This window comes from Talaromyces proteolyticus, assembly GCF_021365285.1.
Source record: "Talaromyces proteolyticus strain PMI_201 chromosome Unknown BGW36scaffold_16, whole genome shotgun sequence".
NCBI lineage: Eukaryota > Fungi > Ascomycota > Eurotiomycetes > Eurotiales > Trichocomaceae > Talaromyces > Talaromyces proteolyticus.
The window spans coordinates 622,587-647,835 of NW_025764292.1; the positions used below are offsets into that span (position 1 = coordinate 622,587).

Consider the following 25,249-nt stretch of genomic DNA (forward strand, 5'->3'; position numbering starts at 1 on the left):
TGTGATGATAGATAGATTACTTGATATGGCGGTGAATACTACCCGTTGATAAAAGTACATGCGGCATTGACTATGATCAGAAAAATATGGATTTAAACATATTCGTAGTAGCTACGTGTACGGGGATGTGTGCAGGCTTTTACAGCAATAATAATTGACACTCGAATATTAGAACACGAGACATGGAATGCTGATATATAAGAAGCCAATATAGTAGGCGTAACAATCAATGTATGTACATCAATATATATGTTCCAATGTAATTACAGAGAAAGAACAATCTCCTTCAATTTCTGGAAATCAGGTGTACCTAAACCAGTAACGGGGTCCCAGCCCTCGGTCGCGTTCCAAGTAGCCCACGGAATAATACCACCGCCGGGAACAGGCTTACCGCTCTGGCCATCAATACCGTTGCAACCAACAGCCTGGCCAAGGGTGATATCGTTCAGGCCCTTGTAGCCCAAGTCGTAGAAGAAGGGATTCAAGAAACCCAGAGCGGGCTGGCCGGCAGCAAGGCGGGCGTCGTTGAGGAGTGCGATGATGCCAGCCCAGACGGGGGCGGCAGCAGAGGTACCACCGGAGGGAGCGGGCTTGCCAACGTAGATGACTTCGTAGTCCGGGGTGAGACTGTGGGCGGAGATATCGGGGAAACCACGGCCAGCGAAGTTGGTGTATTTGGTGTAGTATTTCTTGGTGGCGGGGTTGATGTGTTGCTTGAGATAAGTCTCGACGGCTTCCTCCTGGTACCAGGCACGAGGGAAGTAGTTGCTGAAACCACCGGAGCTGGCGCTCCAGGCTTCCTCAGGAGTAGCGGCCACGGTACCACCGACGGAGAGGACGTATGGGCAGGTGGCGGGAAAGATCGGCTCGAATTGGGTCTTGTTGCGGCCATCGTTGCTCAAGCAGCCGCTGCCAACACCGAGATCACCGCTGGATTCCAGAACAGTGATGCCTCTGCTCAGACGTTAGTATCATTTCGACAAACTTCCTTGGGGAAACACACCTGAGACCCATCAAACCAATCAGGTTGCAAGTGCGAACGGCGTATTGAAATGGCACAGACTGCTCGTCGTCACCGTACGAGTTGGAGATGACCTGAGGCAGCTCAGAGTTGCTCTGAGAGAGCAGGTATTCGTAGTAAGGCAGGTACGGCTCATTGGTGTCGGTCACGTCATCGAGACTGGGAATGTAGGGGCTGTAGCTCGTTAGCCAATGGTTTTTTTTTTTACCGAAAGTGCCTGCAAACTTACGGAGATCCACCGGTCAAGAACTCGGTGACAGGAAGAGGGTGCGAGATACCAATGATGTTCTGAACATCAAGGTTCGACTCGCCGTATCCTCCAGTAGACGGGTCCTGGCTGTCGGTGGCGTTGGCGATGATGACCTTGGTCCAGTTCTGGGAGGGAATGCCATAGAACTTCTCGTAGATGGCGAGATCGGAGTACAGGGCAGACTCGTTCAAGAAGCTTCCGAAACCGACACGGCTACCGCTCTTGACGCTGGGAGTGTAGTTGCCGACATTGTACAATTCCTTGAGGCAAGATGGGGTGATGGAGGTCTGGCAAGATGCAGCGACCGAGACAGACGACGAGCCAGACGAGGTTGTGGATGAGGGAGACCGCTTGCTCTTGTAGGTCTTGATGGAGCGCTGGGCGCTGGTCTTGCCGAAGTAGGTGGTAGGCGAGATCAGATCAATGTCGGACTTCAAGTCACCGGGGATGGAGTAGCTCAGGGTGCGCAGCTTAGACACTCCGCCGTCGGAGAAATAGTTGAAGTTGGCGCCGAGCAAGCTGTTGGCCTGGATGGAGTCAGTATCCAAGAAGATATATAAAAAGTTCAAAACTAACCTTGCTGACGGTGGTTGCGAAGTTGATGGACTGGCCGGCATTGTGAATCGACTCAATGCCAGCTTCCTTCAGCCAGCTGATGACGACATCAGCAGACGAGTCGGCCGGGCCGAACTGCGACTCAATGTCGGCAGCGTCCAGGTACTGACCGTAGCTGGAGCCACCGGGGGTAGAGATCGACTTGAGCTTGTTCTCGAGCTGGTCGATGTTCTGCAGGGTCAAGGCGATGGACAGTTGAATGGGGGTGTTGGCATCAGCCTTGCCAGCGTGAGCCCATCCAGAGGGCAGCGACGGCAGCGACTCGTGGGTCTCGAGCGCAGCGGCACCAAGAACGGGCGCGGCCAATTGGGCCAGCAGAGCGGCACCAAGGAGGAAATTGCTAGCCATGATGGGATGCACAGAGCTGCGGAACTGGTGGGAGTCGAGATGAGGATGATGGTATCGGGCGGCCAGCTGTGTTATTTATCATACTCAGGAGAGGCGACTGGCGGCTTATTGGCGTGATAACGGCGGGGCTAGCGTTGCACTGTCGTGCGTTAAGTTCACCTGAATATTCCACCATCTGGCGTAATCTGTCCACCTTCCAGAATCTCCAGCTGGATCCATAAAACAAACTCGGCCGGCGTATTGTTCTTGCTTGTTACCGACCAAGCCGTAATATTGTTCTACTCCTATCATACGGTTAATTGCCTCTGCATGCCTATCCGCATACACATCCTTGGCTGTTTCCCCTCGTAATTTTAGACTTCCATTAGCTCCCCCGACACGGTTAGCCTGCCGCCGATCGTCAGGAACAGGCTCAGATCATCCGCGCTGCTTTGCTACTCAATAGTATACCATCCCAACAAAGAGTATACAAAATACTTCAAGATATTGCAGTTCCACGCGAGATGCTGAATCTGTTCAGCAACATGCGCCCCGTCTTACGCAGCATATACTACCATCCAAACAGCGAGCTGCAGATAGCAGGTCTGATGTTTGAGCCAGCACGCTAGGCCGATCTAGCGTATGTAACCTCGCCAATCGTTTGGGGCAGGTCGTTTCTCGGCAGTTGAATAGGTCTGGATGTTTCTTCTCCAACGTTTCGCTTTTCTAGATGATTCCTCCAGGTCCACCACCACCAGATCCGATCGATCGGCAATCTCTATCTCGATTTCTCGACCACTTCCTTTCCTTCTTTTTTCCTTAGATAAGTTAAGCTACGTATCAATGACAGCGCAACTCCAACGATGGGGCTAAATCTCGGTAACACTGTCAGGCTTTAGCTCCACGCTGGCCCCGTAATAATCCCACTTCTACCTGGCTAGCTCGATTTGGCAGGTAGTCTTGCCTGATATTAATAAAAATTACTTGGTATTTCAACAGTGCATAGGCTCATCGGCGTGTTCGATCGCGACATTAGGCAGGTCATTTCAGTAGCGAACGCCACTGTCGGTCGCTTCATCCAGTTTCCTATTCTTTTATTACTGACAATACACATCCTCGCCGCCCAGTGCACGGCCAGAAATAAATAGTGAAGGCGCACAAGTCGAATTTCATCTCAAGGGTTATTGAGAATCCCATAGTAAATTTGAGCATATTTTCCCATTATTCATGCTCAGCGATATTTCATAATACTTTGTCTAATTCTCCTGCGATTCGGTATATGGTCATGGTCAATGCGTCTAAATAAATTTATGTTACACGCGCATTAGTGATAACCGACCCTTCACACCCGTTGGGTATCAAGTATGTACGACCACAATAAATATGAAATATAAGCTCTATGGATCTATATTTTAAATCAAGCATAATAATGAGCGCCACCTTCCCAGAACGGATGTTCTTCCCGAATCCGGAAATTATCGGTACATGCTCTCTGTGCTCCAGCCGAACCCTAAAATAGATAACCCTAAATCCATTACTGCATTGGCAAACCTAATTTATACATACATGTAGAAGCTACAAAACTGGTACAATCCTACACTACGAAGAATTAATTTGCATCAGTCGACCAAATAACCTTGCCCGTCGAATCTGCAACCTCAATCCACGGACTCTCATTCAAAAACGTCAAAACATGCCCTTCACCTCCGGTCCCACTCGAGAACTGCGTCTGCCCCGACACTGTCGTCACAAAATCGCCATCCTGCGTGAACACACACAGGCATGCACCAGGATCACTCCCGCACGTCGACGACGTATGACCAGATGACCACACCGGCACATAACTCCCCGTCGAGGTATTATACGTGACGATATTACTATCACCCTGATACTGCGTCAAGATATCATTGTGCAGCTCCGCAAGCACGCTGTTCACACTGACATTTAGCTCGCCGACGCCGTAGCTGATGGATGAGGGGAGCGGGGCCGTTGTGCAGATGAAGTTTGTGGCGTTTGCATCGGCAGCAATAAAGTCGGATTGGAGGTTTGATGAGCCTGTTAGGCCGGCAGGGTAGTATGCCAAGTGGGCGTTTTCAGTCCATAATGCTTTGGTGGCGGCGCTGCAGGAGTTTGAGTCGGAGAAGGCTGAGTTGGGGGTGTTGACTTTGGAGACATCGTTGCCAGTCACCTATTCAAAAATGAGTACGGGTGGGAGATTGCATTGGATAAAGAAGTGTGGTGTTACCGTGAGTCCGCCAGTCCATCCATTAACGGCAATGGGGAAAGTGATATTCCCACTGAATACGTTATCTGTGATAGTCGCTGGGCCTTGCAAGAATGTGTCATCGTTGAAAGACCACGCATATGCGCCAATAGCAATACCCGCATTGAACAGTTTGTCGCCGGTTATGGTATTATTAGTGACAACAACACCTGCATAACTTCCATCGTAGAGATAGTCGACCATGTTAATTGCGCCGAACCCCGAGTCAGTGGCTGAAGAGATGATTGTGTTTCCCTTGACAGTGGTGTTTGGTGCCCCAAACAACACGATTCCGCCGTCCGTGCTCCCGTTAACCTATTCAAGTCAGCAAAGCAGTGGCCAGTACTGGGGCAAGTGACATACAAAGTTGTTTTCAATTAGCGACCCCTGACACGCAAATGAAATTCCATCTGCCCACTGGCTGATACCCGCAGAGTTGGTGCCTTCATTTCCACATGGACCGATCTGATTATTCATGATCGTCACATTCGTGCACGGGGCAGATGAATCGCCAGATTGCAACAGATGCAAACAACTCCAAGCACGAGCATTTTTGGAAACGATATCCGAAATGACAATCCCAGTGCTAGCTTGGCCGAGTTCGATGCTGGCACCTCCTTCTAGAATACCGCTTAATTAGCATTGCCATAAATATGGAAACCCATGTGTAGATTGGGTAATCATACTCTCAACCAGTCCCAGACTCGGTCGCAATCCATCAACCTGAATATTCTTAATCCGCAGCCCATTAAACCCGTATCCGGTGATGAGCATGCTAACATTGCTGTTAGCGGCAGGTTGAATCGTCGCGCGCGAGTTATCGGTCGGGTAGCCTGATGTCGACAGCTCCTGGTTGTCAGCGGTGAAGCTGATTGTGTCGGAGACGGAAAGGACTGTGTTTGGGCATAGTTGGACCACGGTGTCTGCGCCGCCGGATTTGAAGAGTGTGTTGATTGTTGTTTGGTCGCCGGAAGATATGCAGGCGGCTGATGCTAAGCCTGCAGGGAGGAAAATGAGAATATCCCGCAACTTCATCTTGAAATATTATTATCTGAACACAAGGAGAAGTTGAAATAAAACGAAAGAAAATAAAAACTTCAAGAAGATCCCTCTATTTAATATCCAAACGTCAAGTCAGCTGTTTCAAAGCACCGAGAATTCAACCGTGTGGCTGACAGCCCGTCATCAAGAAACACTAAGTTCAAAAACTAAAGTTTGTATTTCAACTGGATTGGATATTTCTGTGATTAAGCATGTCCAAAAACGGAAAGTGGTCCCAAATAAATGGCGTTAAGGTGCATGGGGCGACCTCCGTCCCACTTGGAGCGGGTTTTCCACGTAATTGGGGTGGGGTGATTAGCAATTGTGCATGTTAGCTCATGTTAATATTTCTGTTAAATAAGGGCATGGCATAAATTATGGTTAATATTTGTATGATTCGAAATTAAATTTCTAACTGGAAATGCTGTTGTCAATCTGCCGATATGCTTAACACTTCCATTGCAGTCAATATATGTTGTTCCAGAATCATCAAAAGTAGAAGATTTACCACGATTTGCCAATTCTCTTCGTAAGAAAAGGTTGAGTATAAAATTAATTCACGGGTCTATCACTCGGAAGTATAGAAATCACCTACGCTTCAATTCAGGCATTCGATCATAGCGGAATATTGCCTTCGCAACGTAGGACTCTGGAAATCCTGCCTCGACAATATAGATGACTATTTAAAGCCTGTTTCATGTCTGCGCTCAGAATGGTGAAAGTTGCCTATGCTTAATGTGAAGAAATCGTCTTGCCAAGGTAATTTAGAAATGCTGAATTACACCCTGCGGCGTCACCACCGCGCAGTCGTATCTAGTGAGGCTATGATTTTCAGGAGCAATGCGCGCAAGCTTTCGAATAGCATGACCCCGAATTCGGACGATGAAATCAAATGCTAGGACAAACAGATCAAAATTGCAATATCCGTTGTGATGTTGGTTTGCACGAAATGTCTGCGATGCAAACATGTACGAGAGGCTAGCTAGTGTTTGTTCATGCTTGGCATACATCCGATATCCGCGATTGTGGGGATTAAGCTAAAGATATATCCGTCCCCGGCCCTCCAACTGATCTTTATTTTTGATGCTATGAGTCCTGATTAAACACGTTCCATATGGTTCTAGACTAATTTTAAAACAGTAGACGAGTATTTTAAATCCTACTCAATAATCATAAATCCGTACAGGGTCTTGATCCCGTAAAATGGGGTTAAGTAAGGTAACTCGGCTCTACCTGAAGCGCGGACTAGCGTCCGCATCGCGAGCCCGACTCGGACTTAATGTGGATTACCGACAATGACGCAGAGCGAGTCGTGAATGGGATTGGCTGGCGTTTATCAGCTTGAATCGCGGCTCAAGTATAAATAGATGGCCAGAAGCGCTGATGAACTTTTAAATCTATATTCAGATAAACAAAATATTAAGCGACAACAAGTTCATTTAAAGATCCAGATATATAAACTACACATCCGCACCGCGACAATCAACTATCTGCTCCTCTACACCAACGACCTCGCAAAAACAAAGAAAAATGGCTTTCTCTGGAAAGGTAGCTCTTATCACCGGCGGGTCCAAGGGCATCGGTCGCTCCGTCGCTGAACAACTTGTCGCACAAGGAGGGAAAGTCGCAATCAACTACTCCTCCGACTCAACAGCTGCAGACGAGGTAGTCAGCAGCCTGGGTGCCGATAATGTCCTCGCCATCAAGGCCGACGCTGGATCCATGAGTGGTGTGAACTCCATGGTCGAGCAGACAGTCGCCAAGTTTGGCAAAATCGACATTCTCGTTCCGAATGCAGGAAGCATGCCGCTTGCCAACTTGGAGTCGTTGACAGAGGAGCTTTTTGACAAAGTGTATGCACTGAATGTCAAGGGACCGTTGTTTTTGGCCAAGGTAAATTTTCTGCTTTGCTCTTTTTAGTATGCGCAAGAGTGTTATCTGACTCGCCACTTTAGGCTGCTGTTCCACACATGCCCTCTGGATCTCATATCATTTTTATCAGCACATCCCTTTGCCATTCTAGCACGGTCATGCCTATCCACCTTGCTTACTGTTCCACTAAAGGCGCAATTGAGCAAATGACTCGAATTCTCTCCAAAGATCTTGCTCCTAAAGGAATCGTCGTCAACGCTGTGGCTCCCGGCCCCACTGCGACGGAACTGTTCATGAGGGGTAAACCCGATGCGATGGTTGAGGCTATCAAGAAGCAATCTCCATTCAATAGGCTAGGGGCTCCAGATGAGATTGCTGAAGCAATTGTCTATCTGTCGGGGACGAAATGGGTTGCCGGACAGACCTTGAGATGTAACGGAAGCATGGTTTAAGTTTATCTGGGGACGTTTTGGATTGAAATTTTATATTTTAATGGTATTAGCTGGAGCATGATAGAAATAACTAATCGAATTTCACTACATATGTATAAGATTTTAGTAATATATTATTCAGCAATAAGAGTTTACATATCAATTGATGTAGAATGGATACATACCTGTGGCCGATATTTTCGTGATCACTTTGCCAACATCATGTCGACCGTAAAACCACTACACCAAAAAGGGGTCCTCTCATTAGTGAGGGTAATTAACTTGGTATTTATTGGCTGACACATCATTAACTATTATTCATTTGTCATCTATTTACTTCGGAATAGGTTTCCATATCCAATATTTTGGTCTGAAGTTAGTCCTTGGTGAAAGGTCCCAGAGTCTCCGCCGATCTCTTCATCAAGTAAGTATAGTACTCTTCAGAAAGCAGGGCCGATCCATGGTCAATGATGAATTCTAGACGATCCGGTGAAACCTCGATGTTCCCCGTGTCTGTCTCCACCTGGTTCAATGAATAGTTTCCCACAGGCGAGCGATCGATTGGTGGAATGCACTCAACCGCCAGTGCGCCTTTGTAACCAGTTTCCTTGAGAACGGTCATGATTTCGGGCCAGTTAAAGGATCCATCACCGGCAGCATGTCGATTGTTGTCTGCTGCATGGAAGTCGATTATGCGAGAGCCGCACTTTCGCATGGCTTCAAGCATGTCTTTCTCTTCCAACGCCAGATGGAATGGGTCAAAAGCAATTCCGCAATCGTAGCCGACCTCATCTGCAAGGGCCAAGGTCTGGTCGGTTCGGTTTAAAAAATAGGTCTCGAAGCGATTGAGGGGCTCGATTCCAACTCGAATGTTTTTTGTCTTTGCGAATGCTGCTACTTCGCGTAGACCGTGAACAACCCATTTCCATTCCTGTTCTGGTGATGAGGTCGGGACCAATTTTCCAACTCGTGCGGGAACAATTGTCGCGATTTCTCCACCCAATGCGGCCGACAAAGCTACCACATCTTTCATGTACTGCACGGTTTCTTGCCGATGTTTAGAATCCGCCGCTGTAAGATCGCGAGTGCCTTGCATGATAGTCACAGCGCCCCAGCATTTCAAGTTGTATTTTTTCAACAACTGTTTCGTTTCATCGATGGGAAATCGGTTGGGTTCGCCTTCGAGCTCAATGCTAGTATATCCGAGACTACTAAGTCGTTTGAGAGTTGTTTCTAAAGGCTCTGGACGCATCCAAGTATGGGACGAAAGATGCATTTTGTAAATTCTTGATTATGGAATAATAGTCAAGTCGTGTCCTAGTTGAACTGTATCTGCAGTTTTACCCTTGGATAATTTGAAAAATTTCCTCGATGTCTCCCCTCTTATAATGCAAAGGGGCCCAAATATACAGTGACGTTATCTTGCGGAACGTGAAAATCCGTTGATGGATGAATAGTTTCCTGTTCGGTAAGCGGGAGATTGCATTCCGATAGGCGCGCGGAAATTCCTAATCCGCTTAGTCATAGACGGGGTTTCTCTTTCCGCCACTATCCGAATGTATTTTCCCCTTGTTTTCATTCTAGCTTTCCTTTAATAAATGCAAGATAAGGACTGCAAAACTCGCATTAAATTTATTTCTTTGTCTTTCCACTTTCATATTGTTCTTTTCAAGTCTAAATCCTTTTGTTGACCTTGCGATATGTTAGCTGAAGGGTCGCTGGCTTCTAACGGGAAGCGTAAGAAGCGCGTTGGAACTGCCTGTGATTTTTGCCGACAAAGAAAGGTATTTTTTACCCAATGCATAATTTGAGAAAATAAGATCAAGAATCATTGATACCTGTTTTATTGAATTAGTTAGGATGTGATAATGCGAAACCGAAATGCGAAAATTGTCGAACCCAGGGCAAAAGCTGTATATATTCAGAACGCATGAAGAACATTAGGTAGGAATCAAATACTTCGTCAAGCGTATAATGTAAAGTAGTTGCTAACTGTGCATTTAAGACCTACTAATACACAAATCCGGCGTCTGGAAGAAGAAAATGCCCAGCTTCGCAGGTCCCTCGCAAGGACGAGATCGCAGATGAATGTGGAGCGAATGCCAGACACACAGGATCGCCAGCAAAGCATTAGTGTCCACGAGGAGAATAACTCAGTCCATCAGCTTCGTCAGATGCCAGTCTCCCGGTCAGCCCCAGACCAAGATCAAGCCTGTTTTTCAACTGGAGACCGTGAAGTTCAATTCCACGGGCCTTCTAGCGCTATGTTTGATGAATCCAACCAACAGGCGACAGAGAGTTTGACTTCTGGTATAACTGCCGACCCATTGCAAAGGTATCAACTGCTGGGTGCCTGTATAAAACAACGTACGCAGTGCGACCTATCTGAAACTTTCGATACTTTTGCTGAATTCTCTCTTTTTTTTAGGCCAAATGGAACCTATCGATTTGGCTGCAGGCAAGCTTGACTTTGATGGTCTGGACCCAGAATCAGGAATGCATCTTCTGTCAGTTTTCTGGAGTAGACAGCATGCTTCTGGGTCAATTGTCTATAGACCAGCCTTTATGCGCGACATGGCCTGTAATGGCCCATACTTCTCTAAATTACTTTTGAATGCTATATACTTTGTGGCGTCCAAGAACGCAACTATGGAGGAGTTTCGCTGCGAAGTTACCGATGGCCCAGTCAGGATATCGCCATTTAGACAAAGAGCAGAGAAGCTTTTGTACAACAACGAGTCAGGAAATCCATTGAAAGGTGATATCACAACAATTCAAGCTTTGTTGATTATGTCCGATGCGCTTTTTACGTGGTGTGACGAACGAAGTCTTTCATGGTCATATTCTGGACTCGCAATGAATATGATCATCGGACTCGGAATTCACGTTGACAGTCGCATCCCTTCTGCAAAGAATCGGCTTTCCGCAGAAGATATAGAAGTCCGACGTCGACTATTTTGGGCTGCTTTCGGTATTTGTTCACTTTTTAAAGGTCGAAAAGTTTATACTCACTCACTGAACGGTTATATCAGTCGCAGATAAAGTTCAATCAATCTACCAAGGCCGCCCTGTTCGTATACGCGAGGTAGACATCAATGTTCCTATCTTCTTCATGGACGATTATGAAGAACTGGAACAATTCAGCGCACTATCCTACGATCTGGAGGAGTCTCCAATCAGCATTACAACACACAGTGTTTCCGTCTTCGAGCAACTTTGCAAACTCAGCATCATCATGGAAAAGATAATCTCCAGTATTTATACTGAGAAATCCCGTTTGAAAGATCCCAATCACCACCTAGGTGTAGCAAAATCTCTGCACGCAGAGCTAAACCGCTGGCGTAATGCGTTGCCGGATCATTTGATTCCGAAACTGAGCAATCCAAGCAGGCCGTCATTGACACCTCATGCTTTTTCATTGATGTATATCCTTATCATTCCTAGATACTTGATAGAGCCCCATTGCTGACTGTGGAACCATGTAGGTCCGTGTTCCACTCCCTCGTCATATTACTCCATCGCCCATTCGTATCCGATGGACACATTCGTTCAACCTCCGCCTCTGTTGTCCGTGACTCTTTCGCAACATGCGCGACGGCCGCTTCTGAAATTGACGCAACATTACGATTATATCGACAACATTTTTGTATAATGGCAGTACCATATTTCATGTCATACGCTACGTATGTCAGTGCGACAATCCATGTTCGCATCGCGGCGCAGAGCGGACCAGGATCAGAGGCGTATCTTTCTCTACAGCACTGTTTAGATATTTTGTCCTTGCACCAGAACGTATGCCGTGCGCCTCGAAGGGCGAGGCAAATCCTTGTTGGTTTGGCTCGACGATTGAACGTTCAAATCAACGATAAAGGTAGCTTAGGCACGGGGGGTATTCAAAATTGCGGTACTGGAGACAACGTAGATACCATGACCATTCCAAACACCCAGGCTTTTGATAATGGCATTAACTTTATGGGTTCTGATTTAGATATCGATGCTATCATTGAAAGTTTTGACTTTGAACGCTCGGGAATAGCGAATTTTTCTTCGGCTAAACAGTTTGAACAGAATACTTACACTGTATCTGGCGAGAATCAAAATCCATCGAATGATCAAATGTTGCTGGAGTCTGACGAGCTGGGCGGTAGCTCCGAGGAATGGCCGTTTTACGCTCCTCTTTTTGGATTTAGCTCTTTGTGAAAAGCCAATATAGAGTCCTATAACTTTAGAGAATATTTATGTTCATATCCTAGAATTCATCAATCGTAGCGTTTAATTAATGATATTATAATAGTGTCGAATGTTAATCACTGGTTTTGAGATTTGTAAATTACATAGTATCACTCGACATTGAAAATCTCGTGTTTGTCTGGAATATATTCTTGGCTCAAATACATCTATGTATAAATAATGGACATTGAATTTTAATAATCAATGTTCTAAGATAATTGATACTAAACTAGTAAACTTATCACTTGATATGTAGGTAAATGCATAGGATACTAAAAGAAATATTGTTGGAAAAGAACTATCATAGGCTATTAACGGAAAGAAACCGGCAAGTCGACATTATTACACTTTCATTATACATGCTTCCTTCGTCAAACAGTAAAAAATGCTATCTAGGCCTTGAAAGCAAATCGTTCGTAGACCACTTGCTCAAAAGTACGTATCAGTTCCCGAATTTGGTTGTCCGCGTTTGGCAAGACTTGGGTTCCAAAGATTCCGCATACTCCAGCTTCGCGATCCATAAACTACATTCAATATCAGTATCAATCCCGGCCACTATGGTTAGAATATTGAGAAGACTTACCCAGAATAAATTAGGCATTCCGCTCCAGAACAGATATCCCTTTCTTCTCCACGTTAAGGATCCAGCATCAACATCCTCCAAGCTAAGCATACCACCTAGCCCAAAATCATATTTCACCTGCGGAAACTCGCCGATAAATGGTGGCGCACCTCCTGATTGACCTTTGGGAATGTGGTCGAATAGGGATTGTAGAGACTTTTGCGATGCTGGGGTGAGTTGTGGTTTGAACATCATCTCAGCAGTCTCCGGCTTCAAAATCTTCCCGTCGTCTGCAAGAATGCTGTGCAGGACTTTGATGTAGGACTGCATTGATGTTGCAAGGCCTGCGCCACCAAGCTCTTCGCTTACTGCATCCAACCATCCCGACGACCCATTATCTGGGACTACTTTGCCTTTGCCATCTGGGACGGATGGATCTCTCAAAACTGGCGTCACTAATCGGGATTTGAGGTTTGGCTTGTCATTCACGAAAAATGTCATGTCGTTGATTTCGAGGGGTTTAGCGATGTTCTGCTGAATGAATTCTTCTAGACTCGTTCCACTCAGACGGGCGACAACTGCACCAGCCCAGTCAATAGCAGCCGAGTACTCCCAAGCTGTTCCAGGCTGGTAGACAAGTGGAGCAGAATAGCTGTCTTTAATGGTTGTGAAGGGCGGAAATGGCGCTTCGCCTTGAGATTGGTTGTATTTCTGGAGAAGCGGAGACAAGAAAGCATAGGAGATTCCGGATGAATGAGACAGCAGTAGTCTACAATACAGTTAGCCATTTAATCTAATGATCTTTCGTCTAGGCACTATGCCTACCGTAGAGTAATTTTTCCTTTCCGCTCTTCAAACACCGGCTCACTGCCGTTCATTCCAGTTAGCACTTTCAAAGCGCCAACCTCTGGAAGAATGTGAGATACGTCGTCGTCAAGGCCAATCAAACCCCTTTCGACAACTTGTAAAGCTGCAATGCTAGTAATAAGCTTGCTAGCGCTGTACAGCCTCATCATGTCATCGGCGGCTATGGGTTCTGCATCTTTGTCGAGCGATCGTCGTCCAAAGGACTTGGAAAAGACGATCCCGTTGTCCTTAGTCGCTGCGTACAAAACGGCGCCGGCGATGACGCCGTCGCTGACTGCCTTTTCAAAAGTGGTTTCGATAGAAGAGGCCATTCTCATGAGATTTATTTGTTGGCGATTTGAGAACTTTATATTGCACTTCTTAGCTCGAAGATAGAATTAATAGAAGACTGGATAGTTTTTCTTTGTTTAGAAATTATTCTGCAAGGGGTAGTCTACTGGTGTTATATACTACTTTGTCCAGGTGCCAAGTTGCTATATCAAACCAGCATCAAGATACTGCGGAAAGTCAAAACCCGCGAATTTGTATAGTATTTGAGATATGACGCCAAAATATTGATGATTTTCAATTTGTATGATGCCGACGCGGAAGATTTGTTCCGTTGAACCGGCGAGTGCGGAAAGTCTTGTTCCGCATACCTCCACAAACCAACATTACCTTTGAAATTGGGGGATAATTGGTTTGTAACAGAATTTTGGATATTTCTAAGTTTTTTTATTATTTTCTATGCGCCGGTCATCAATTTTTCCACAACTTGGAAAGCGGAACAATAGTAAATAACTCGATACCCACCATTTAAATGCGGGGAAATCTGTTAAAAATAACAATAATAAAAAGATCCGCGACTAATATTTTAGCGCTAATGACTGAATGTCCATATCTTAAACCTTCGAGCACCTTAAGACTGGCTAAAACTCATGTATGATGCATGCATCCAAGAAAAATACGCCGTGCAAGAAGTTTTGGAGTTTCTATGTTTGTTTGCGTTGGTTCGCAAAGGTGAGCATTATACCGATAACGACGCCAAACAATCCAGACCGTATTCGAGACTAGCGTAGAATAAGTAGAGGGGTGTACAATGAAGTATTATTAATAGTCCGGAATATTATTCAATTTTGGGCAATGTACTCCCAATTGACATTGGTTGATTGACTGGACAGAACGAATTTGATTATGGGGTTTCAATGTTTGACCTTGATAGCGAAAACAACTTTCCTCTCTGTGTGTTTGCATATGTATATAACTGCTCCATTAATTAAATCTATGCATTTTATGCAATCTAGCAACCGCTGACAAAACATTCTCAGCTGCTATAGTTAGGTGTTGAGTCCTCATCTCGACGCCAGCGGTGTATAAGCACTACCCCGCATCCTTTGTTTAGCATTTTGCTCTCGAGAAAAATTTCAACACATCTCACCTTCATTCCTACACCACATTCTTTACTCCTACCAACAACATGCATCAACTCCAGGGCGGAAAACCCGATCTGATCAAACAGCTGCACAAGGATCTCGCACGAAAATGGCGGGTACATGGGTCACGGGTAACGCAAATTTGGCGTTCGCTGAAGCAAGTGCAGCGTGAGAAGGCAATCCGAGCCGGCGCTGCACGGCGAGAGGTTCTAAAAGACCCAACCGACACGTCACTGGGGAGCATTTACAAACTCATACCCGAGTGGAACATCCGCGATCTCACGAAGCTTGGGTCGGATTACCTTCTTGATATTTTGAGGCACCGTGCCACCACCTCCCTATGCGAGCAGTACGCCGAAGGTGCAAATGGGGAGCCGGGTGACGCCCCGTTTATTTTCAATAGTATGGAGGTTAATAACCTCCGTCATGTGAATGAGTTCAAACATTGCTTTACTCTGTTTATGGACGAGGATACATTCGGAAAATCTTATAGCGCGAAAGATGCCGCGGCTTACCGTAAGACATTGTCTGATTTATCGTTCGCTGTGGAAAAAGGAGTTCTTGTCCCGCAGTCAACCGGAGAGTTAATATTGGAGAGATTGATGTATCTTTTGCAGGGGCTCAATATTGTGATTGAGGATATTCTCGAGGCTGGCGCGTCCGAGTCGCAAAAGGCAAAACCAGCTGCGAAAAAGTCCGAGGAAGCCACACGTGCTGCACTTTCAAATCTTTCACTTGGTCCAAAACAAGAGAAGCCTTCTTTGCTAAGCACAATTAATAGTGCGCTAGATCAAAAGATCTGTCTTGAGGAATATCTGCAGTTGTGCCGCACATCGCCAAGTTTTCTTGCGAGTGCTGTCAACTATTGGTTTTATAGTAGGCCAGAGATGATTCCAGACGAAAAGGGCCGGGTTATCCCAACGACCACAGATAAATACATCAGTATATCAGTATTCGAAGCTATTCATAATGCTATCACTGTTGCTGCGACTTGGGACTTCATCTATCAGCTGCTCCAGATTGTCGAGAAGAATCCCCAGAATCAGCTCTACAAAACCATCCTTCTGCAAGAGCTGTCAAACGTCTGCAACTTTGAATTCGAGCGCGTTCTGAAGCAATTCAAGCGTTATGTACAAATACACTATGGCCAAAAGCATTTCAAACGCATCTCAGGCGTATACGACAACGGGGTTGCACGGGTGAATCTGAAGACCAAGCCCGAAAGCATTATGATGCAAAACCCACAGCTTCATCACAAACTCCGTCTCTGCCAGCCGAAGACTGATGTGACTGCGGCTGTAACCTGGATTCAGAAGCTAGACGACCTGCATCGATCTCATCCGGATACGGAAATTGAAATGCTAGGTTCGGAATCTGAAGCCTTTGGCGATATAGCCGTGACTGCAGTATTCATTCAATCATTATCAAGAGCTGTTTCCTTGCCTCCTGCATCTGCTAAGAGAGGGCAGATGTATATTTCAAGGTTAAAAGCCCTGATGGCTGAACTTGATCTACTAAAGACGGAGGTCGACCTCGCCGATTTTGCGGCTCCAATCGATGGTCTCACGGAGCCGGGCATGGCTGAAGAGGCATTGAAAACTCTAGACAAATTTACTCGCGAAAAGACGGGCACTCAAATCGGATTCCTCTATGAGGATCTGAATGACCGCTGTTTAGCCGATCTCGAAACATATTACAAGTCGATCAAGGAATCATCCGGACAGCAGCCGAAAGTCGAAACATCCTGGCCACCACTAGACGGTGAAGCTGTACCTAAAAGCTTACTGGTCCAACAACGAAAGGAAAAGAGCAAAACGCGCCCACCACATTCATCCGTGTACAACATCAACCCGGACACCACAGGCTCAGACACCGAGACCGAAAACGAGGTCCCCCCACCACCAGTCTTCAAAGTCAAGCAACAGACGGCCGAGGTTTTCTCTACGTTATTTTCCAAGGCGGATTTGCGAGGCTCAGTCAACTGGGATGCGTTTACAGGCGCGATGGCAGATTTGAAATTCTCCGTTATGCCTAGATACGGTTCTGTTTTCGCATTTTATCCCTCGGAGGATATGAATGTGCAGCAGTCATTCACGGTTCATAGACCCCATCAGTCCCGAATTGAGGGACATATACTGCTTAGGTTTGCGGGGAGGCTGAAGCGGCTTTATGGGTGGGATGAGAAGTCGTTTCAAGTAGTGTGATAGGTCAGAAGCAAAGATGATGTGATACATGCATCCTAGTTGATTAAATCCGGTCTTAGGATTCTATTATAGCTAGTGAACCAGAATTTTTTACGCGGAGTTTTTTGAGTAGCTGTTTCACAACATCCGTGTTGTGTAACCATGGAATCATAGTTATAATTAATAAAAAATCTTGAACTTGTTTTTCATATATGCACGGCATATTGCCATAGTTTACTTTATTATTCTCTTACACTAGTTATTACCAAAATATTACTATGATAGAAAATATGACATCTCTTACAATACGACAAAGTAGACGTTTGCCATACCAATAGTTGAACGGAACTATAACTAGGTCACACGCATACGCACGGTCAACTAGCGACAACTTTCAAATTCCTGTTTATATCCGAGATTATATTCGTATTCCCTATGCGTAAGTTGATGATCAGAGGTCCGTAATAACAATCAGCTTACATATAGCTTGCCCCATCTATACATTACAATCTACAAAAAACCTACCTCATCACAACATGCATCACCCCCCTTCTCCCTACTCTTCTTCCTTCCTCTTCTCCTCCTCCCCCAACACATCCTCTCCGCAATCCCCGACTCATATCAACAATGGGAATCCGAATTCCCCACCTGTGCATGGCCATGTCTGGATAGTTACTACGATTCGCAAATAGCTAACAAATGCGGCAGCAGCGCGAAGAGCAGTAATAATCCGGTAGACGTGGAATGCATTTGTCGCGCGAATGACGGTGACAACAGCACGGATACGGCAGCAGCAGCAAAGGCGTTTGAGACGTGTTTGGCGACTCGGTGTGCGGAAAGTAATAATCCGACTGTTTTCTCGGATGCTGTGGGTGATAGTACGTGTGTCATAGTAAGAGAGGATTGCGGGATGATGCGGTTGACTGTGATGTAGTTGTGCCAATGTGTCAGTGGGCGGATCGTGCGACGGGGAGGAAGCAAGGTGAGGTATCTCCCTGGATGGTGTTGAGGGGATAGTATAATGATTGATGCTGGGATAGGTACGGCGTCGCTGGAATCAGTTAGTCTGTGGGTTGGTGCTGGCTGTTTGGTCGTGGCCGGGGTGTTTCTGGTTTAGCTGGCAATCAGTCAAGGTGTATGTCCTCATTACCCCGAGAGAGGCATGTTTTCTATACTAGGGTATGCTTCGGCAGATACGAGCATGAATTTCAAGACATCACGCGACCATCCATCCATCGTACAGTCGTTAACCGTGTCGCACGCGAGTATCTGTCGGGTTCCAGGCCTTGTACCACAGCACCAACGAGATGCGACAGCGCATATATATAACTAGGATTGAACGTGACAGAGCCAGGATGAGCGATGTAGTCGCAACAAGCTGTCCGGCCCAGATGGAGATCGCCCGAACAAACGATGGAAGGTGCGGCTGACAGGGGACATCAGATTTTAGCCTACACAACGCGCGTCGGCCGCAGTATTTCTCCCCACACAACGGACACTTAATTTTCTCCTCACTCGCTGAGTATTGAACATTGATCCGAATATTCTTTTTTTAGAAAGAATAGTGACTTGCTGGCCTGGGGATTCGACAGTGGTATATATTTTAGCATAGGCCCCTCTTGGCCTGTTCGCATGTAGTTGGTCAGACCCGGATGCTCGCGGAAACCAAACACACATATCATGCCCCACGCCTGAATAAAACCTGCCAGATCCCCGGAATGTGATGCATTTTGTTTCAGTATTGTCATCAGTCCTTGCTTGGATGGTATAAGGAATGGTTTATTCTGACCCTTGAACTTGTCTCTTCGAAGGTGGTTGCAATGAGAGGGTCGCTGATGAGTCTAGAGTCGCGATTGCAAACATGCAATCGCTGATTCTAGATCGCGTGATAACATGCGAATAATTAAAGCGACAAGGGAAGCGATAAATGCACCTACCGTGAATATCTTACTTACGGGGATTTGATCTACCTACCTACTGCCAGAATGTGATACCGACTTAAGACTGTCCCATGATCGACTTTATACCAACAATCATCACCTGAATACTGGCCGCACATTGGTCGACCGGGAGAAACAAGCAGACTTGAGAAAGTATCGCCAGGCGAATTCACTGGCGTTTGCTTCTGTTGCAGCAGATGAAATGAAAAGGTGTGTCAATGACCATGGAACAAGCTGAATCGATAGTTTCGATTTTTTAAATTGAATTTGTTGACACAGGGTGACGCTAACAACTATATAGCAATTGCGGTCTGTGTCCGCTGGACGGCATCTCGGCGTGTTGAGAGACAGTTAAAAGATAGATATGTCATTGCCAAATCCCAAAAATGTCTAGCCTACTGTCACGATCTCGCAGATTGATGCAGGAAATTATACGACATAGAAGTGGATGGATGACATTTTAACATCCTTGGCTACGAGATCAAGGACTCGCCCAGGACGGCCAATGCGCGAGGCCTAACCACTATCCTCTTCTTTATACGACCACACGCAGGGACTAGTGTACGCGAGATTCCCATATACTCAAGAATACTACGACTCGTCTAGCTCAGGGCTATGCCGGTACCGTTTACGAATGAAAGTCACGACACGATAAGACCAGATCTTGCGACGTCCCATTAATTTCTAGCTATCGGGAATGGCGGGGCCACTTCTGTACGCCTGTATTCCGTCATCGCAGCACAAGGGCTGGGCTCGGACTGGGATTCGCTGTGCGGCCAGAGTCGGAGGATCGGAGAAGCGTCGGCTTCTGGGATTGTTCTCGCTGTGGAAAATGGCTGCTTGGCAGCGCTTGCTCTTGTGATCGCAGATATCGTTCAGTGTTGAATATTAACCGTGATTTTAATATTTATCACGGTCTCATTAAGGTGGTCAACTTCAACGACGGCGGACCAATCGTCATTCCGGAACAGCACCACGGGCCTGAGATCCGCCGCGGCTAGCCCACATGCGGCAAAGGGACCAGCATTCAAGCCACGGCCAATTCGCGGTGTGCATGGACCGTTGTCATCTCACTCATTATTCTGTTCTGTAGAGCTCGATGCTGCTCTCCTGCGAGGTCGATGGCGAAGAGCGCTCAGTATCTACTGATCCAGACAATCAGCTATGCGAGGATGAGCATTGTGTATAGTGTATACAATGCAGACTGGACATGGGATGGTACAGGTTGGAATAGGGCATGGACTTGTGATCGTCGAATATCCCATGGTTCGCCGCGCTAAGAGCGCTGTCCGTTGTGTCCATCCTTTGTAGCCGCTCTTGACACCACGCTCGAGAGGGTATCGCACGCCCATGTGCCGCATCGCGCCCTCTCAGTGGTCTGCCTCCAGAGCTATACAATTGAGCCATCGTGACCTTCATATCATGCCGGCCTGAGATGATATACACTCGCTCATCTGCAAATTTGTCCTAGACGACTCTAACCTAAGCAGGGTCGGTCACGCACACGAACCTCACTTGGAGCCCCGCTGCCATCTCGAGCTATGAATTCGGACCTGCCATTTGACTGGATCCCCGTTGAGGATCGCATCCTCGGGGTGGCAGTGGGTCACAAGCCTCAGAAGAAGCTCGAGGGGCATGTTTCAAGCCGCTAGCTCCTGGCAATTATTGTCATGATTCTTTCTTAATCCAGCTACCCCATTTCTCCTTTTCGTCCTGCTCAATATCACGTTTTTCTTTGCGATTGAAGGACTGTGTGACATCTGCGAAAGCATCGACGCAAAATGTTGAAATGGCTGTCGAGATGTGTGCCGGGGTTGAGCCTGCTGTTCCTCGTATGCTTGCTCGCGCTGGCATTTCCGGAGGCCACAACTTGGATTGCGTATCTTCCATACCCTGGAAAAGGGCCAGTCGTGCCACCTTCTCAGGATGACCGACAGAAGCGCAAGTTAGCCCTCTCGCTCGCCCAGAAATTCTTCATCGGCTACACCGTTTTGATTCATTGCAATGCCTTGACCTTCACCTTGCGGCTGGGCTGGGCACTTTCACAGATGGTCAAGCAAACTCGTGCCCTGCTTCGTCGTCGTCCTGCTACCAAGTCTTTTGCTAGCCCTAGCGGATCCAATTCACCGCTGCTTTCCGACAGCCCGACTCTCAGTCCCAGCTCGACGTCTGAACTAGACCCGAAGAGCTTCGATCTCGGATCGCTGGAAGAAGGTGAGGATGGGGAGGTTGTGCATGCCATCATCTTGCCAAACTACTCCGAGGATTTGGACACATTGCAGACAACCCTGAAAGTACTTGCCAGCCATCCGCGGGCTGCCACCCAATACGAGGTACTGCTTCCAAGGTCCAATATCTATATTCAGCACTAACAAAATCAGATTTTTCTTGCTATGGAGCAGAAAGAGCTTAAAGCCCCTGAAAAGGCGGTCACTCTGATTTCGTCCTTCCAAGGTCATTTTAAAGACATCTGCAGCACCTTCCACCCGGCAGGCTTAACGGGGGAAATCAGCGGAAAGAGTTCGAACGTCGCCTGGGCTGCCAAACATATCGTACAAACGCATCGATCTGACGAGCAAAGCGTTGACCCAAGAGATGTCATCATCACTGTCATGGATGGTAAGAGTTTGATTACTACGCCTTTGAATTAGAAAACTGCTCACTCATCACTAGCCGACACACATCTTGCACAGGATTACTTTAATGAAATCCGTCGCCTGCATTGGCTTCATAACACCGTTGCCGATCACGCCTTCTACGCTTCGCCCATCATTTTTGACCGCAACTCGAACAATGTCCCTGTTCTGGTGCGCTGTGCCGATCTTTTATGGGCATTCGCTGGTTTATCTGCCATGTACCCTGGTTGTCCTATTGTTATCCCGACCTCGGTCTACTCTCTCCCCTTGTCGCTGGCTGAAAAAGTTGGCGGCTGGGATGGCGACCCGACCGCAATCGGTGAAGACATGCACATGCTCCTCAAGTGCTATTTCGAAACTGGCGGTGACGTCGTGACTCATGTTGTTTTTAGCCCGGCTAGCCAATGCAATATTCAAAGCAGTGGCGATGGCAACTGGGGTCCGTACTCTTCAACCCTTCTCGCGCGATACCGACAAGCCTTGCGCCATATGTGGGGAGCCCTAGACACCGGTTACTCCGTCCGCCAGAGTATGGGCATCGCCAACAAGAAATCCCAACGACTTAGCCTGAAGCCCCGTCACATTGCACTCTGCCATCTACTATTCGAAGCCCACTTCCTCCCTTGCCATCTCACCATCCTACTCATCTTCTCCGCCATCTACACCACCTACACTGACCCCTCCGAAATCCACCCCACAATCGCCTGGGCATTCTACATCACTGGTGTCATCCGTGGCGTCTCCTTCGTCTCCATGAATCTGTGCATCGCGCTCTACGACCGCTGGCACTCTCTCTGCGTCACCACTCGTGCGCGCGACATGGCCAAAGCCGGGCTAAGCGACACTGGCTTCTCCTTCCGCGTCTGGTACCGCCCACAACAATTACTGGAACGAATTGCATTCCCTGTCGCCGGCACAATCTTCGGGTCTATCCCCGCGATCCACGCCGAAATGTCGCATTTCTGGACCGACCGGTTGGTGTATCGGGTGAGCAAGAAACCCAGCTTTTCATCGCCGATCAACACACCCGAGATTCTGCCGTTGTAAAGGTCGGAAATATTGTATAGGGTGTGATTTTACTACTGGAATTATTGTTCCGGCTGGACTTGTTTTTGGTGCGATTGGAATGCTTTCAGGATAGGATACCTACCATGCATGTATGTGTGTGTGCTCCCGGCTTCGGATAGGTGCTGTATTCAGCACTGGCATGCATTTATAGATTTATGGGTTACGAGAGTACTTAATAATGTTAATACCAGCATAGATCAATTTGACTGATAAAGGAAAGACCTCCTGACGCACGTAGTTGCATCTACTCCAAAAGACGAAACAAGGTCAGGGAGTCCACGGAAGATCTAATCCAGCTCTCCAGAATAGGAGTCAAGCTTGCCCTTCGATTAAAAGATGACCTTGCACGCTAATACACTAAGAAGACCATTGCTAGCTGGGCCGCAAAATGACCCCAAGTCTACGGGTTCACACCTCCTGAGAATACCTGGTCTTAGGAAGACTTAACTTCTGTCTTTCTCGGACAAGCCCAAATCTGCACAATGGCCCACTAATAAATGCTATTGTGAGGCCTTGTGAGTACCACGGGAAACTATAGAATCAACCAATGGGTACGGCGCCTCTCTCAATTATACTGATTCCAAGGCATACTTTCAAGATATTATTATCTCTCGATCAATATTATTTCTGCACTAAAACGTATATATATTCTCGTGTATTTTGGCGTCTATCTAATTCAAAGAAGTCATTATTTTGGATCATCAAGCTGATTGTGCAATCTACTATAAACAATCATGTAAGAGGTTTTCGAAAATAATGAATCGGCCCCAACAAACTTAAATGCTCCATGAGTAGAGAAAATGTGGAATTCTAGATAGCTCAACTTCAATTGCTAGATAACTCGGGCTTAGTCGACGCAAGAAATCCCTTATATTCAAGGGTATTGAAAACAATTGAATCTACATTTTTCGTTTATCTGATAATATATGATAATATTCACAGGAAGTTTCTTTGATATCTATAGGTTGTTGTCACCTATAATGTACGGACAGTGTATAAAGCTAATCATTTGTTATGGAAATGTGGCAATTAAAGGATATGTGCTTCCCACCTTATGGGCATTTTAGAGATCTTTCATATTCTTGGAAGTCTTTGAGAAAGACTAGATGTGAAGAATAATGAGTGCTATAGTTTCATTAATCTTATTATGTTAGAGCTATCATTTCCGCAGGCGATATACAATCACTCTGGAGCGACATGTTTGAATTGTCAAATAAGTTGGATTGAAGGCCGTAATGCTATAATTCATATTCAAAATTGCAGATTGTGTCAGTCAAATCTTAGTTTTGCAATTAGTGGGCACCGCCCGATGACTTCTTTAATCTTCGTTTGCATTTGCCTGCTTCACTTACCCCTGACCTTTCAAATCCTTTTCTCTATTCCTTGAACTAGGGCCTTATGGCTTTTGGAGTATTCCAAAGCACATGATTTAATCCTGGATAAGGTAAATTCTATTCAAATAGGTTTCAAATCTATTTGCTCACGGTTTGAAATACAGAGATCAGATGAAATTTTGGACGAAGGCCTCAGATGAATTTCCTTCCACACACGAAGTCAAAATTAGACATCCATCACTATTTTCTCCAGCGAGCTCACTCTCAACAAAGAAAGAAAGAAATTTGACCCCAGCCACAGAGTATCCCAAGGGCTCATCTTCATCCATAGTGACTGCTATACTTGATACTATCATGGACTCCCTAACGCCAGAATCCGACCATTCGTCTTCCCGCGCAAGGATAGAATTCGTCGACCTTATTGCTGGCCCTCGCATACTATTCCGCAACATGCCATTTAACCTAGGCGTGCTCATTACCGAAAATGGCGAATTAATTTGCAGTGCCGCACACGTAAACCTTGCACTGTACGTTCATTTCAGTGGCGGCGAGTACGCGAAAGAATCGGGACGATACACTCTGGAAGTGGGTGGGACAGATCCAGCTACGCACTACGTCTTTAAAGATCTCAATCTGAATGAACTGCCGCCGCTTATGCTGCGATCGCCGGAAATGGAGATTCGGTTCAGAGTGTGTTTGATGGCGGAGATGGTGATAGAGGCGGTGTTGGCACCTTATCGACTGGTTAAGGATTCAGAGTATGCGCAAATGTATACGAGGATCTCGGATGGTGATATTTGGATGGATATGATGACTGGTAAGGAAGGTCTAGTTGACTTGGAGATTACTAAGGGTACGGAGTATGAGAGCGACGATGGTTTTTTTGGCCGAAATGTTATGGGGGTAGGCAAAGAATTGATTGACTGGGCATTGGAAGTGTAATACGATTTAATAGTTTTATTCTCGGTCTGTTTGGTTCCTGAGGGAGGATAGTGCAACGGCAGTGATGATTATGGGTTACGATTTGACGACTTCACTTGGCAGGGTTATCGAAAGAAGTTGAACGGTCATACGGGCGAGGTTCTTTTTAGGAGCATTTTAAAAACTATTTCAGATCAAAAAGAGCTTTCCAGCAAGGAGCCTTTTCTAGTCTTGAGCTTACAAGGTTACTAAGTAGACTATGTTTCTACCCTATAA

At 46.4% G+C, this 25,249-nt stretch overlaps 9 protein-coding genes across 9 annotated transcripts; 5 read left to right on the top strand and 4 right to left on the bottom strand.

Annotated features, from left to right (window-relative positions):
- Positions 1–73: 73 nt before the first annotated feature.
- BGW36DRAFT_391914 (tripeptidyl peptidase A) lies at positions 74–2,376 on the bottom strand. The gene is made up of 4 exons (XM_046217632.1): positions 1,848–2,376; positions 1,251–1,798; positions 1,004–1,195; positions 74–954 (listed from the first exon to the last, which is right to left on the bottom strand). Exons 1-4 carry the CDS (start codon positions 2,232–2,234, stop codon positions 264–266), a joined length of 1,818 nt encoding a protein of 605 aa, XP_046065580.1. The 5' UTR covers positions 2,235–2,376; the 3' UTR covers positions 74–263.
- Positions 2,377–3,734: 1,358 nt separating this feature from the next.
- On the bottom strand, positions 3,735–5,528 carry BGW36DRAFT_466700 (uncharacterized protein). Its single transcript, XM_046222355.1, has 4 exons — positions 5,163–5,528; positions 4,840–5,096; positions 4,459–4,791; positions 3,735–4,401 (listed from the first exon to the last, which is right to left on the bottom strand). The coding sequence occupies exons 1-4, from the start codon at positions 5,509–5,511 to the stop codon at positions 3,823–3,825; spliced, it is 1,518 nt and encodes a 505-aa protein (XP_046065581.1). The 5' UTR covers positions 5,512–5,528; the 3' UTR covers positions 3,735–3,822.
- A 1,395-nt stretch (positions 5,529–6,923) lies between these two features.
- On the top strand, positions 6,924–7,988 carry BGW36DRAFT_421055 (putative oxidoreductase). Its single transcript, XM_046219532.1, has 2 exons — positions 6,924–7,410; positions 7,473–7,988. The coding sequence occupies exons 1-2, from the start codon at positions 7,048–7,050 to the stop codon at positions 7,839–7,841; spliced, it is 732 nt and encodes a 243-aa protein (XP_046065582.1). The 5' UTR covers positions 6,924–7,047; the 3' UTR covers positions 7,842–7,988.
- A 127-nt stretch (positions 7,989–8,115) lies between these two features.
- On the bottom strand, positions 8,116–9,201 carry BGW36DRAFT_391918 (xylose isomerase-like protein). Its single transcript, XM_046217633.1, has one exon. The coding sequence runs from the start codon at positions 9,094–9,096 to the stop codon at positions 8,197–8,199; it is 900 nt and encodes a 299-aa protein (XP_046065583.1). The 5' UTR covers positions 9,097–9,201; the 3' UTR covers positions 8,116–8,196.
- Positions 9,202–9,380: 179 nt separating this feature from the next.
- BGW36DRAFT_391920 (putative nitrogen assimilation transcription factor nirA) lies at positions 9,381–12,075 on the top strand. The gene is made up of 6 exons (XM_046217634.1): positions 9,381–9,604; positions 9,676–9,764; positions 9,826–10,187; positions 10,249–10,791; positions 10,853–11,243; positions 11,306–12,075. Exons 1-6 carry the CDS (start codon positions 9,521–9,523, stop codon positions 12,018–12,020), a joined length of 2,184 nt encoding a protein of 727 aa, XP_046065584.1. The 5' UTR covers positions 9,381–9,520; the 3' UTR covers positions 12,021–12,075.
- Positions 12,076–12,442: 367 nt separating this feature from the next.
- Positions 12,443–13,790, bottom strand: BGW36DRAFT_309250 (putative transesterase; the record flags this gene model as incomplete). The annotated part of the gene is made up of 3 exons (XM_046212392.1): positions 12,443–12,574; positions 12,634–13,381; positions 13,438–13,790. The coding sequence occupies 3 exons, from the start codon at positions 13,788–13,790 to the stop codon at positions 12,443–12,445; spliced, it is 1,233 nt and encodes a 410-aa protein (XP_046065585.1).
- Positions 13,791–14,783: 993 nt separating this feature from the next.
- On the top strand, positions 14,784–17,323 carry BGW36DRAFT_391921 (uncharacterized protein). The gene is made up of 2 exons (XM_046217635.1): positions 14,784–14,838; positions 14,897–17,323. Exon 2 carries the CDS (start codon positions 14,936–14,938, stop codon positions 17,093–17,095), a length of 2,160 nt encoding a protein of 719 aa, XP_046065586.1. The 5' UTR covers positions 14,784–14,838; positions 14,897–14,935; the 3' UTR covers positions 17,096–17,323.
- A 3,472-nt stretch (positions 17,324–20,795) lies between these two features.
- Positions 20,796–22,697, top strand: BGW36DRAFT_308849 (glycosyl transferase family group 2-domain-containing protein; the record flags this gene model as incomplete). The annotated part of the gene is made up of 3 exons (XM_046212365.1): positions 20,796–21,347; positions 21,396–21,633; positions 21,688–22,697. The coding sequence occupies 3 exons, from the start codon at positions 20,796–20,798 to the stop codon at positions 22,695–22,697; spliced, it is 1,800 nt and encodes a 599-aa protein (XP_046065587.1).
- A 1,526-nt stretch (positions 22,698–24,223) lies between these two features.
- Positions 24,224–24,994, top strand: BGW36DRAFT_365693 (uncharacterized protein; the record flags this gene model as incomplete). The annotated part of the gene is made up of 1 exon (XM_046214679.1): positions 24,224–24,994. One exon carries the CDS (start codon positions 24,224–24,226, stop codon positions 24,992–24,994), a length of 771 nt encoding a protein of 256 aa, XP_046065588.1.
- Positions 24,995–25,249: the final 255 nt, after the last annotated feature.